Source organism: Tachypleus tridentatus, chromosome 13 (assembly GCF_004210375.1).
Source record: "Tachypleus tridentatus isolate NWPU-2018 chromosome 13, ASM421037v1, whole genome shotgun sequence".
Classification (NCBI taxonomy): Eukaryota; Metazoa; Arthropoda; class Merostomata; order Xiphosura; family Limulidae; genus Tachypleus; species Tachypleus tridentatus.
The window spans coordinates 222,814,478-222,828,302 of NC_134837.1; the positions used below are offsets into that span (position 1 = coordinate 222,814,478).

At 31.0% G+C, this 13,825-nt stretch overlaps 1 protein-coding gene across 1 annotated transcript in view; it reads left to right on the plus strand.

Moving 5' to 3' along the window:
- The first annotated feature begins 1,588 nt into the window (after positions 1 to 1,588).
- Positions 1,589 to 13,825, plus strand: part of LOC143237046 (splicing factor 3B subunit 3-like) — a 28,706-nt gene continuing 16,469 nt past the window's right edge. Inside the window, exons 1-4 of the mRNA XM_076475879.1 lie at positions 1,589 to 1,742; positions 9,107 to 9,280; positions 9,627 to 9,832; positions 13,382 to 13,664. Of these exons, the coding sequence (XP_076331994.1) occupies positions 9,272 to 9,280; positions 9,627 to 9,832; positions 13,382 to 13,664 (498 nt within the window). The 5' untranslated portion in view covers positions 1,589 to 1,742; positions 9,107 to 9,271. The remainder of the gene's footprint in view (positions 1,743 to 9,106; positions 9,281 to 9,626; positions 9,833 to 13,381; positions 13,665 to 13,825) is intronic.

Sequence of the window (13,825 nt, forward strand, 5' to 3'; positions counted from 1 at the left end):
TTTATTTAGCTGTGAATTTTTTAGTTAAGTGTGCATTTGTTGTGCTGCTAGTGGCAATCTTAAAAAAAATTGAGTAACTCTTAACATTGAAAAGAGACTTGGTTTCATGTAAATAGCCATGTAAAAGAATAGAAGTATGATATTTATTGTTCTTGAGTAGTGAGTGGACATTAGTTACACTTTTATAACAAATAAGTTTGTGTAATCAATATGAAGTAACTTCAAGAAAGCTTTAAAATACTTCATAAGAAGTTAAAAACAATAAAACGTTTTTAAAGTTTTTTGATGTTGTAATTTTTCGTTCTTGATAATATATTTGTGTTTTCCTATGGTCATTTTTCACAAGCCATGAAGTTCAACAAGTGTGGTAAAGTTGGCCTGTGATGGTGAACTATTTAAATGATTAAAATTAATAATTAGGTATAAATTAATCTCCATTAAAATTATGTAAAACACCTGATGACAGTAGTAGTGATGTTGGTTTGAAAAGAGTGGTCATTTTTCTTTGTCAGTGTTGGTGTTGTATCATTTACAGCAGGAAGGCGGCTGCTTAAGTTGGGAAAATAAAACTTGAAATATATTAATGAATATCAAACAATGTGAAGCTGATTAGATGAATAAAGTAGATCTTTTGGATCATTAATAATAGAAAGTTTGTTTGTTTTTTATAAGAATTTCAAAACCAGCTTCAGATATTTTACAACCAAAATGATTAAACTCGGTATCATTTATGTATTCTTACCATGTTTCCATGCAGTTTAAAAAATATTTTTTTCTGTGAGAATATAAATGACTGACAGTGGTTTCAGCATCCATAATTTTTAAACCTTTAAAATGGGTGGATGAAATTACTATTCACTTGATTATGGAAGGACATTTATACAACAAACGTGGTATCTGTGTGTTCCTCAAAACTTTGTAAAACCTTTTCCAGCTTTGTGTCTAAGGAAAGACATTATTGTCAGTGTAATTAATAATCCACTTGTACATAGAATAGGAGAAGTTCATGACAAGATTACTTCTAAACAAATTATCATTTGTCAAAAACCTTGGAAAGAAATTTAATGATGAAAGTTGTCTGAACTTGATATTGAAATTAAAATAAAGTATTTAAACTAGTTTTCTACAAAGCTTTAACAAGTATAAAAGAATATTTCTAATTTGTTTTTATTTATTACACTATTAAGAAGTTATTCTGCAATACCATTCCCTGGCAAATTCAAATTTAAATAAATTATTAGTTATCTCAGGAATAGTCATTAACTTAAATTTTGAATTACAACCTAAAAAATATAAATTTTTGGCTAAGCATAGTTTTATTTTTCAAGTGAAGGTTATCACCAGTGTTTTGAGTGTTCTTGCATGATTGTTAACCAATGTATAAAAGTTTAGCAAGGGCATAATTTGTTGATGTATTTGAAGTTACATGTTGCTGGTGATGGATTTCAGTTTGCTATAGCCATTTTATATTTTGCTGGAAATACAGTAGATTTTCATAGTTTTCTCTTTCAGTTTCTTGTGCTTGTTATTTATTAAGTGTTGAATTGTCCATAAACAGGAGTTTCACAATGTTTTATTTCTATTTCAGGTTCTAGCTATGTCTAGTCGATCATGGTTGAGTTATTATTACCAAAATCGTTTTCATCTTACTCCTTTATCATATGAAACATTGAGTATGCTTCTGGATTTTCTTCAGAACAATGCCCTGAAGGAATTGTAGCTATCTCTACAAATTTCTTGAGGTATTTTAAAATGTTTACTAATGTTCCTATATGTATATTTTTTTGTATTGAAATTACTTCCATTATTATATATATAGTGAAAAACATGAGAGAAAGAGTAACTTATTATGCTTGTGTGTCTGCATTTTAAGGATGGGACTACTTCAGATAATCACAAAACTATAATGATGAAGCTTTTGCAAGAAATTTTCCTGCTTTCATTTTTCAACCTCACAGATCTCAGATACTTTATTTTGTGTTGAGAATAACCTGCTTGTTTAATTTTATCTGATACATCAAATTTCAGTAGGTTTGAATTTAATTTTAAATCAAGTACTTGTGTCACTTATTACCTCTTCCACATCTGAATGTGTACATTCAGTACCATTGAATTCCGAATTATAGAAAATAAACTTTAGTCAGCTTTCTACAAATTAAAAAAAAATAAGGATTGAAATTTACTCATTGGAACATTAATTTTATAATTTTTTTTCTAATATTGCAAATTTTGTTTTCAGGTTGATTTTAGCATCCTTCTAGTTTTCGTGCATTTCCTAAATTTTTTCAGCATATGTCGTACATAGACAAGTAGGAAGAAAGACACAATACTTTTCAATAAAATAGCACTAATTTGCCCTGTAACTTGAATACTAGTTTTGAAAAGGCATAAGTTACTGGTCTGAAAATACTGAGAGCTCTTTTCTTGATATAGTACTTTCCTCACAAAGTTAGTTTTCCAATTTTATCCTGATTAACGCTTTTCCTTCTACATGCAAACTTTGTTTCGTAACACATGCCACAAGCTTTTTGCACTTCCCTATGGGAATCAGATATATCAACATGTCTCTTGTGCAAATCGTCATGGGTCATCTCTCCACCGCTAGGAGAGCACTACTATCACATAATTATTGTACTTCCCATGTGGCATTTCATTCTCTCTTTCTGTTCTGCCCTTCAACCATGGCTGTGTATTAGTGGAAGTGGAATGTTTTTTTTGCATCTATAACCTGGCTTGGGGTATCCCAGTTTTTCGTTCTTTTGTTGCTAGTATTTACAAATTTCTTACATGGCCTTTTGAGAAGGGATATTTGGTCTCCATTATATCAAATTATAGGGCAGCCCTATCCTATGCTTTCCATTCTGTTAGTTACTGCAAGAGTTTTCATTCCTCTGGCCTTCCCATTTTGATCCATTCTTTTCACATACATTGGCTGCCTAGGCATTCAGTACTTCTGGAATGAGACATCAAAGCTGTACTTTATTTCCTTACTTTATCTCTGACCCATTTCTTCATGCTCTTTGTTTTATATATATTTCATTCTATTTTCTACTACTCTTAGCCTGCAATTGATTCTCATGAAGTCTGTTCGCTGTTGACATTACTCTCACCCTGTACCACCAAACTTATTTTCTACTTTATCCAGATTGTTTCTTCCTTCCCAAGACCTCAGCAGTTTACAAGGATAACTCCTCCTTTTTGCTCATTTCCCTTTGTTGTATTGCCTACATGGATTTTCTCAGGTATTCCCCCTCTCTTTATCTTGTAGCAATCTTCCTTTACCCTTACCAGTTGAGTTTATTATTTAATCAAGTTCCTTTTGTTCCTTTCCCATTGTGCTTTGTCTTGTGTTATCCTTTAAAGCTGACACCTCACCTTTTCCCTTGCTTCTTGTCTTTGCCAGCCTTTGGAGAAGATTCTGCAATTGGGCATGTGGACCACTTCTCAAACATTCATCTCCTATTACTTTCATCAAGAAGCAGTTTTTGCTTCCTCAGGCTATTACTTACAATCTGTGGCTATACCTCAGGCTTTAGCATAGCTATGACACTAGGTAGATATTTTTAGTGCTTCCTTATCTTTCAGAGGCTTTTTCTTTAAATTTTGTCTCTTGGATCTGCTCTGTGGCAAGTGGTGCCTGACTAGATATTCTGTACATACACAAAGAAATCTGCACTGTACACTTTGTTGATTCATGTGCTTTTTCCACCTCCCCACATACTTATCTTTAAGGTGGGGTATTTTGCAAGCTCACTGGATAGTCAGTATCCTTGTGGTACTTGCTTCATACATGGACCTGTCCTGGACTGTACCACCAATGAACAGCATGGATAAAACAGAAGCAGATAGTTTCCCATCCTTGTCTTCCTTTGATTAAATTAATTGGTATGGTCTGCTTTTCAAAATATGGTTTCATGTTTGCCAATTGAACTGTTTTGGTGCAGCCATTCCTCTGGACTTTCCCATGCTCATTCCCTCCTACTTCCAGTAGAGTAAAACAAGTTCTTATCCCTTACCAGTTCCAAGCTTGTGGGGTAGTTAATCATGGAGGCATACTGCTGTATGGGTTCTGCATAGAATGCTATATCTATTCTGTTCAGAATTGCGCATTTGTGTTTTGCCAGTGTAAAAGGCACATCATCCTCTAAATTGAGTGACACAGTAAGATTTCTCAGTGCATTTCACCCCTTCGATTGGGTGTCCTCATCCTAACCTCACACAGTTGTCAGCAGCCTGTGGGCTGGTTTTGGATACTGAGTGAACCAATAAATTTAATTCCTCATTCAGGTTTTGGGTTGCCTATCTTCCTTTTTGTGTAATGGGTCATGAAGAGAGATGTTTCCATTTCTTTCATGATGATAAGAAACCCACTTGAAGTAAAAATATATTTCAGGATGGTTGGTGTGGGTATTAAAATTTTAATTGAAAAGAACTTACATAACAATGTCTAAACCTTTTTAGGTCATCTTCAGATTAACAAAGAGAGAATTTGCAACTGACTGTTACTGGGCACATCTTAGGAACAAGAGTGTAAATTGGTATGGGATTGTACGGGGTGTTGCAGTTAGATATCAGGTTATTAATTAGTATAGGTATAAGGGTGTTCCTTTATATTGGTTTGAATTGTTGTATAAGTAGGGTTTCTTTGACTTTGCATTTGCTTATATTTATTTTCTCCTTAGTATCTGTGTATTTTTATGGTTGTGTTTATTTGATATGCAATATTAAAAAATGTGTGAAGGTGTTTTTTTGTGTTCTTTGAATCTGGTTTCCATTTTTCTGCTTGTTGTTCCAATATAGAAGTCGTAGCCATTGTTGCATTGTATTTTATAAATAATGTTGGTGTTGTGTTTGTCAGTGTAGTTTTTACACTTTAGTTTTATACCTCATTTTTGTATAAATTTGGTGTTTACTGGAATGTTGGTTATTGGTTATTTGTTTGCTGATGTCAGGAACGTATGGTATGCAGCAGTGTAAAGTTTTGTAGTTTCTTGTATCTTGGGATGTACTATCATTTGTTTCTTGTTGATCTATTTTTTCATTGGTTTTTGGAGGAAATTTGTTAATGGTGATGAAGTGTTGTTTTATTTTGTTGATTTCCTCATTAATTTTATCAGGTGAGCATAGTTTTGTGGTCATGTTTATTTGATTTCTTAATATGTTGACTTTTTGTTTTGTTTCATGTGCTGAGTCTCAAGGAATGTATATTCCAGTATGGGTGATTTTTCTGTGGATTTTTGTTTTGAATTGTGTATCGGTTCTTGTGATATTGAGGTTGAGAAATGCTATTTGATTAGTATTTTCCTGTTCATTAGTAAACTTTATGTTGGGGTGTATGGAGCTAACATGGTTGAAAAACTAAGTGTGCGTTCTGTAGATGTGAATCCAGCAATTGTATCATCAACATATCTGTACCAGTATAGTGGTGGATGTAAGGCTGAATTGGTTGCTGGAGATTCAATCTGTGTCATAAAAATGTTAGCTAGAACTGGTGGCATTAGATTCCTTATACTTAGGTCACTTATTTGTCAGTAATTTTGTTCATGAGATGAGACCATTATAGTTCTCATTCTACCCTCGTGCAGATGTCTATACCCATTGAGGAGGTTTTTGTATGTAGCTGACATCCCGAGCACAGACTGCCATGTCCTACCCATTCTAAATGATGGGGCACATCCTCTATAATCTACTTTACTTCTGTGGGACTGAGTTTCAATGTTTATTTGTTGAGATCACTTTCTTGATTTATCCTTTCCCATTATTATGTGCTCTTTTTTTCTACCATGTTTGTTTGTAGCTGGTCGTGGTGAGGAGATACCTGGTTATGAAGTAGTGCAGTGTCTTTTCTCCAATCATCTGTTCTGTTTTGCTCATCTTTGGGATGCTATAGGGAGGTACATCTGTTCTTCCCTCTCACTGGTTCCTCCTCTTTCCAATTTGGTGTTCCACCTAATCTTATGTGAGGAGGGAAGTACTGTATTAGAAGTTATAATTTTCCTTTACTGAAAATGTATTTCTTATGGGTACATTACTCTACTTTCACTTTCCATCATAATTTATTTGAGACATGTTAGAATGTTTGGTTTCAATAGAGAGGTATGGAAGGCATGTGGCATGCATTATAAAAAAAAAAGTTTGCACATAGAGAGCAACATAAAACAGGAGAAGCTAATCCTGTGAGTAGAGAGAAGTAACTATCAGAAATAATTTTCAGTACAGGAAAACTATAACTTCCATATATTTGAAATATAAAAGCTAATGAGGTGTCTAGTTCAGAGGAGTTTTGTGTAGAGAATGCACCAATGTGATGAAAACTTAGCTTGGTGATATGTTAACCCTTTCAGTGCTGAATAACAACCTTTAATGTTTGGCATGGCACAGAATATATATGTTTGATACTTCAACTAATTACGTTATCAGTACTAAAAGCATGATATCTCGGCAATAACTCAACAAAAGTCCCTGAAATATTCAGTGATTGTACCCAATATTATATATGTTAAATTCAATACATAAGAATAACAGGAATAAAGGAAGGTCGCTTGCTGCACTGAGCCTTCAAGTCGACTGCGGTCGCCAACATCGAAAGGGTTAAGATGTTTATGAAGAACTTCTGCAGAAATTACTGTTTGTCTTTAAAGCTTTTGAAATGCTTCATTTTTAATTTATACTTACTCTGAGTTATGGTTTTGAATTGTGATAGAAAAAGTTTTTATGTTTTGTTGTTTCTGGGGTAGGATTAGGAAAATCATTTTTCATTCTTTTATATCAAGTTACATTTCACTAACAAGGCCTCTGTATTTTATATCAAGTTACATTTCACTAACAAGGCCTCTGTATTACTCTTTTTCTTTTTTTATATATCATTAAAACTTATTGGTTTAAGAATCTCAATGAATGGATGAAGAAAATTATGAACAAGAAATAATAAAAATTGTGTGTGTGTGAGAGAGAGAGAGTATAAAATTTAAAAGTTGTTACATTCATTACATGAAACTGTTTAATAACTTTAAAAATCAGCTTTTTATTTTTTTACTGTACACCAGTGATTGTAAACACAGTTAACTAAATTAATTTTATTTTATCAAAAGAAAGATAAATTTAAATTTCTGTAAGTTTTAGGAGAATTTTGAAAACATTTTTAGTTGCTTCTTTGAAAAAATTCAACATTGAAATTTTAAAATTTTGTGATTGATAATTTATAAAAATGTCACATATAAGAATAAGATAATTTAATATTATAAATAAAACACAATTTTGTTTTATTCAAACAAATATATATCCTCTAAAATATGGACTCTACATGTTTGAAATTTTATAATTTCATCATCAGGAATGAACTTGAAAAATTTAATTGTAATATTTATTCCTTTTTTACGTATGTCATGAGATCTATTTATAAGTTTACATTTCTGCATGATTCTCAGAAGAGTTCTTACCTTGTTCTTTTTATCAATATTTACCAAATTTCATTTCTATTTAACAATTTAATATTATGGTAAAAAAACAGTAATATTGGTTCAAGCTTATAATATTTGCAAATTTTTAGAAATAACAAAGTTTAAGAAAAATCAGAATCACCTTCACTGAGGAATAACATTTATGCAACAGAACATATAATGATTGAAATGTCTTCGCAAAACCGGGTAATATTTGTTAAAGATAAGTATTTTGAATACAACAATGATACTATTTTAATAGTATCTTTTTAATAAAAATGCAACATTTATTTACAGTAGTTCTTTGTACTCAAACTCTGAATAATTCAAATGCAACGTGATTTTCATTTCAAGTATAAAAAAATGTTTTTTTATCTTAAGTTTCCATGTTTCATTTGCATAACCTCTCGAAGCTTCTAAATGAATACCAAAGTTCTTAAGGCAAATGCTTTTATTTTATTTTGCATTTTCTTGGCCATATCAATAAATCTAGCTATTAGCATCAACATACAGTTCAATGAAACTATTAAAATTAGTAAATAGAAAAAAAAAACATACCCTTTAATTTTAATATCTTATATTTAAAGATGTTGTTTTCCTTATTTGTAAGTCCAGATATTTTTCTTTTCACATTTCACTAATTTTTAATGTTTTTATTTTCCATTCTCATCCCTTACCACTTAGTTTTCATCTTGATATGAGTAAACATTGCCTTCAAGGCATGTTACAGTTTGTTTGGGAGACATGCAAAACCATTCATCAATATTGTTGTTCAGTGAATAATATCATAGGCTCTGGAAACTGGTGTCAAGTATAATGTATATTTTAAAAAAATGTTTAAACATTTTAATTATCCATTTTAAAATGTAGCTAGTGCATTATTAACTAAAATATAACAGTAAGGCCAAATTACAATTTAAACTGTATCTCTAACTATAGCATATTTAGGTAAGAAATTAAAACGTGCTATTGTCAGTCAAACAGCCAACAATACTGCAAACAGTTACCTCATGATGAAGAATGCACACCAATATGAAATTAACTGTTGTTGGGTTATAGTACTGTTTTTAATGGCTGTGTGTGTGTGTCTGAAGTTTAAGTAATTTTTTTTAAAGATTTCTTTTGAAATAATGGACTTAAAACTTAGAAAACATAAAGCTTCAAACTGTGTGTTAACATTATAATGTTAATTTCATTTAAATACGTTGATAGTACAGGTGTTTAATTAAATTTTGAATGTAACACTATGACTTGTAAAGAAAAATAATTAAAAGAGGGTACCTGTGTTGAAAGTACAGCAAATATCATTGTAAAATGTGATGGGGATCACTCTGAGATTTATACAGAAATGTAGACTAACAAAAGTCATATGAACTGGCTAAAAATGAATAAATAAGTATTACATATTTTCCAAATTCACTCCTGATGATGAGGTGGTAAGCGTTGAAACATGTAGAGTTTGTATTTTAAAAGCCATAGATTAGCTTGAATTAAAATTTTAAAATTTAATTTACTTGCAGAATCTAGATAATATGTGGAGATAATTTTGAAGTTTCAAGCTAATTTTATAATAGGTATGTTTAATATTTGTATTTAAAAAGTTAAGAGAATCTGTTTTTTCCTAAAGTAATTTCACATATTGTAATTAATTTAATTGCATTTTTAAGGATCTTAGCTTTAGAGAAGTTAGAGCTGTCTTTAACCAAGTCTCAACATCTTTGGAATATACACCCAGAAAATTTGTTATTCATCCAGATACTGGATATTTGATTCTGATTGAAACTGACCATAATGCTTATACAGAAAAAACCAAACAGGAAAGAAAACAACAGATGGCTCAGGTTGAAACAAGAACTTTTTGTAATAAAATTTGTATCATAACTTATAGTTGTTTCTTTTAACTGACCTGATTAAACTGCTTATTACAATTATTCAGGCTGACATGTGTGTTTATGTTGTCAAAGTAAGCTGGATAGTCAGTGTTTAATTATTTAAATGTTAATTTTATCTAAATAGGGCTTAATGATTATTATATGACCAAAATACTAATAATAGTGTGTCTGGGGGATTATAAGGATAAGTGTAACTGTTACAGATATTTCTTGGCTTTTCCAGTTCCTCGTGTGATTAATAATGAATTAGAAGTTTTTATTGTCATGCATTTAGAATCTTTAGTTTGTTTATTAGGAAATGATTGAGGCAGCTGGGGAGGATGAACAGGAGTTGGCCAATGAAATGGCTGCTGCTTTTTTGAATGAAAATCTTCCAGAAACAACATTTAGTGCCCCTAAAGCTGGTCCAGGGATGTGGGCCTCAGTGATTCGCATCATAGATCCAATTGAAGGAAAGACCATTGATAAAGTTTCTTTAGAACAGAATGATGCAGCATTTAGGTAGGTATTCAAAAAGTTAGTTACTTTTGAAGCTTTGGAGCTTGAAAGGCTTATTTTAAAACAACCTTGTTTCAAAGATGCTTGAGGCCATTCTTTCTTTTTAATCTTCTTGCCCCAGGCACCTTTTTCTGTACATATTACTAGGTTTTGGTGAATTACATTCAAAATTTAAATGAATAACTATCATATTGTGACTTACATAAAATAAACAATAAAATAAATTTTCATGAGGTACAGCATGAATAGTTCATGTGTTTATGCAATTCAATACTGTAATGTGAGATACACATTCATTAAGTAATTAACAGCTTGTTTGGTGTAAATAGTTGTTAGAGGTGGTCCAAAGGGCAATAAAACGATAAAACTTAAGTAGAAACAGGTGTATACTGTTATGAGTTTAGAGCTATTTGAGATAAACATATTAGAATTTAAAGTTATTCTAGAAAGTAGAAACAAAGGGTAATGTAGATTTATTTCAATATTTTCTTGTGGTTATGAGGTCAGTCAAGTTGACCAATTTTGTACAGAGTTAAGGAATATAAAATATAAAGATTTACTGGTGCAAAACATTTGAAATTTATTTAGGAAGTATTAGAGATTATGCAAATGAAATATATTTTTTTGACACAAAGAAAATTACTTTAATCTTAACATGAAAAATACTTTGAACTCAGACTTAAAAAAAGGCTTCACAAACAAATTTTTAGGGAACTTCATCAGAAAAATCTAATTGTATTTGTGTGTAGAAGGCTTGTAGTATGTTGTGAAGATAGCTGTTTTGTATTAAAAAGTTATAGAATGGAAACTGTAGTGAATGGTTATGAACTTGAAGAATTTCAATGAACCTGTAGCAGTAAAGTTGTAGCAACTAATTGTACAAATTACTCTGACTTTTAGTTCAAAGAATTCAGTGAAATTGTGTGTGTGTTTTTTTAATCATGTTATAGATTAGAGTGTTATTGCTTATCTTTTGAAATCATGGAACAATGAGATAAAAATTGGCCACGTTAACAGTTTGATTTCCAAATAGGGTAACTGTACTAGTAGTATCTAGGTAATGTTTATAGGATACTGAGTATTAAAATTTGGTGGGTGTTTGTAATTTTATAGAGTTAAGAATTGATTTAATTCTAATATCAGTGGCTATAAACTAACTTTGTTGCGGGAATTTTAACATAATACAAGTGTAATAAAAAAATTTTAAATTTTGTAGAGACAAGTAGGGATTGATATTATAGTGAGTTGTAACTAAGGCATTTTTCGCTGTCCATTTCTTTGGAGAAATCACTTACTTAGATGAACATTCACTGAAATATTGAAATTTTTATTCACTCCATATAAACACACATATATAATGACTTGGGTGATTTTATAAGTACAATAAACTTTAGTCTTGCTGTGTGAAATAATCATTGTCCATATTTATACATTTTAAAGGTTGTTTTAATTCTGAGTTTATGCAAGTGTACCCAAGTAACTTCTTGCATAACCAACAAAACAACATGAATGTAAAAAATACTTGTTTGAAATGTGTGTTTCAAATTTCATTTGCATAACCCATAGCACTTCCAAAAGTGAATATCAAAAGTTCTTTTTTGTTTAAGTTAAATATTTATTTATATATAGTTTCACTTTATGATATTTCTAACTGCAGCTATTACTATCAATGCATGCTATATGGTCTGTTGTACATTACAATGAAATGATTAAAATTAGGATGTAGGAATGTATATATCTTGTAATATATGTTGAAATAATCTTAAAACTTATTTTGTGTTTGTGTTATCATATTGCAGAGATGCCAACCATTATGATTTGAGCGTAATCATTACAATTTGGGTGTATACATTACGATTATGTGCTCATACAGACAAATATTACGACTTGTTGCAACTTCCAAGTTATTATATATTATATAGGCCTATACAGTAAAGTGATAAATTGTTCCCCCAGGGCTTGAAAGGGGTGAAAAGAAAATTTCTAGTGAGATACAAATAAATTTTGATAATAAATAAAAGACATAGCCCAAATGGCTACTTGCGACAATCATGTTTGTGCTTAAAGTAATAGAAAATATTTGTATCTCTGACATCTACCAATAGTTTGAGTGCAGTGCTTCTCCACACTGGGTACGTGGGGGAATCTATAGTTACGTCATCAGTGCTTGTCAGCCAATCAGCGCTCGCGTAGATGGGTATTTCTTGTTTTCTAAGTGGCATAGAAACACCAATGCAATCGTTCACAAGATGGGAAAAAAGAAGCCTCGTTCACCAGATTGTCTTGTTTCTGGCAAATCTAAAAGGACAAACTGTGAAAGGGCTCTGTCTACAATCATTACACTCAGTCATTTGAAATAGTTGGCATCTCTGATATTGTTACATATAATTTTTGTTATTACTTTATTATACTTTTGTATCCTTTATTACTGTTATTCATTAGAACACACTTCAATGAGCATCCTTGACCAACAATACTAGTAGTATAATTAGCAGAAAAACTTCAACCTTCGACAGAAAGTGATAGTATTAATATAATGCACTACCTCTTGTGGATGAAGCAGGCATTGACTTGTATGAAAAAATTATTAAACCTTTCATATATTCATCTTAAAACACAAATAATAAATAATTAAGTAATGTGCTAAACTAACACCTAGATAAAATGCAACTTTCAATCTAACTAACATCTATCTCTCTAGGCACGAAATAATGCTAAAGTGGTATGGACAAAGCAGCAACAGTGCTTAGAGCAGTTGGACTAGTTATCTGTATAATTCTTCATGCCAGTTTTAAAATAACAGTTAAACGAACTACTTCAAAAAGCACTCTTTCCATTGGTTACAAACATGTAACTCAACTAAGTGTATTTGACTAGACTGTTTCTATATGTGGAAAGTTAGTGTGAGTCAAGAATTGTTCAAAATGCAAAGACCCAAATGTAATATCTTGTGAACTTATAAGTCACAAGGAGATAAAACAAAATTTTAAGAGTTTTTCTTTTAGGTTACTTTTGAAGTACAGGAGTTTAAACTTAGATAATATAAAACTTTGAACTACAGTGTAAATTTTAAAGCTGATTTCATTGACAGACTAATCATAAAGTAGCTTAATTAAATGAATTAATTAAGTAATTAACTTTTAAATGTAACTAAATAAAATATTGTAACATGATGATGTTTATGTTTAATCACAATCCCAACTATTAAGTATTATTGTACTTAATTATGAATACCTGCTTAATATTTTTCCTTCAAAATACTACTCTGTATATTCTTGTTTCTCAGGGAAATTCAAATTTATTTTCTTCTGTAAATAAGATGAACCCTTGTGTATGAAATTGGGTTTATGTTCCTGTATTGAGTTAGTGGTTGTTTAACAATGAAAATTTGCTGATGGAACAATTTTGTGAAATTACAGTCATTGATTATTTAATATTAAAACCTATAATACTCCAGTCATTAAAACTAAAACCTAGTTCATTGAATTATTGAAATTGTACAGGGTCGTGTTATGAGTGTTAAACATGATTTATGTGAAATGTTTTGCACAGCATTTGTTTGACCAAGTTTGCTAACCATGGTGATGAGTTATTTTTGCTGGTGGGAATTGCTAAAGATTTCCAGTTAAATCCTCGACAGTCCAATGGCGGTAGTATCCACGTGTACAAATTTGTAGAGGAAGGGCGACAGTTGGAGCTTGTTCATGCAACACCTGTAGATGAAGTTCCAGGAGCCATATGCCCCTTTCAAGGTCGTGTCCTTGTTGGTGTTGGTCGTGTGCTTCGTATTTATGACTTAGGAAAGAAGAAGATGTTGAGAAAGTGTGAAAACAAGGTATTTAATTTTACAAAAAACTGAGTAAATGAAGCCAGTTAAACATTGTAATTTAATAATTAAAAAAGTAATGTTGAAAGTTTTTCCTTTTAGTTTCCAAGTTGATTTAAATTTTAACATGCTGTCAATAATAAAGTTTGTATACCTTTTAATAGTTCTGT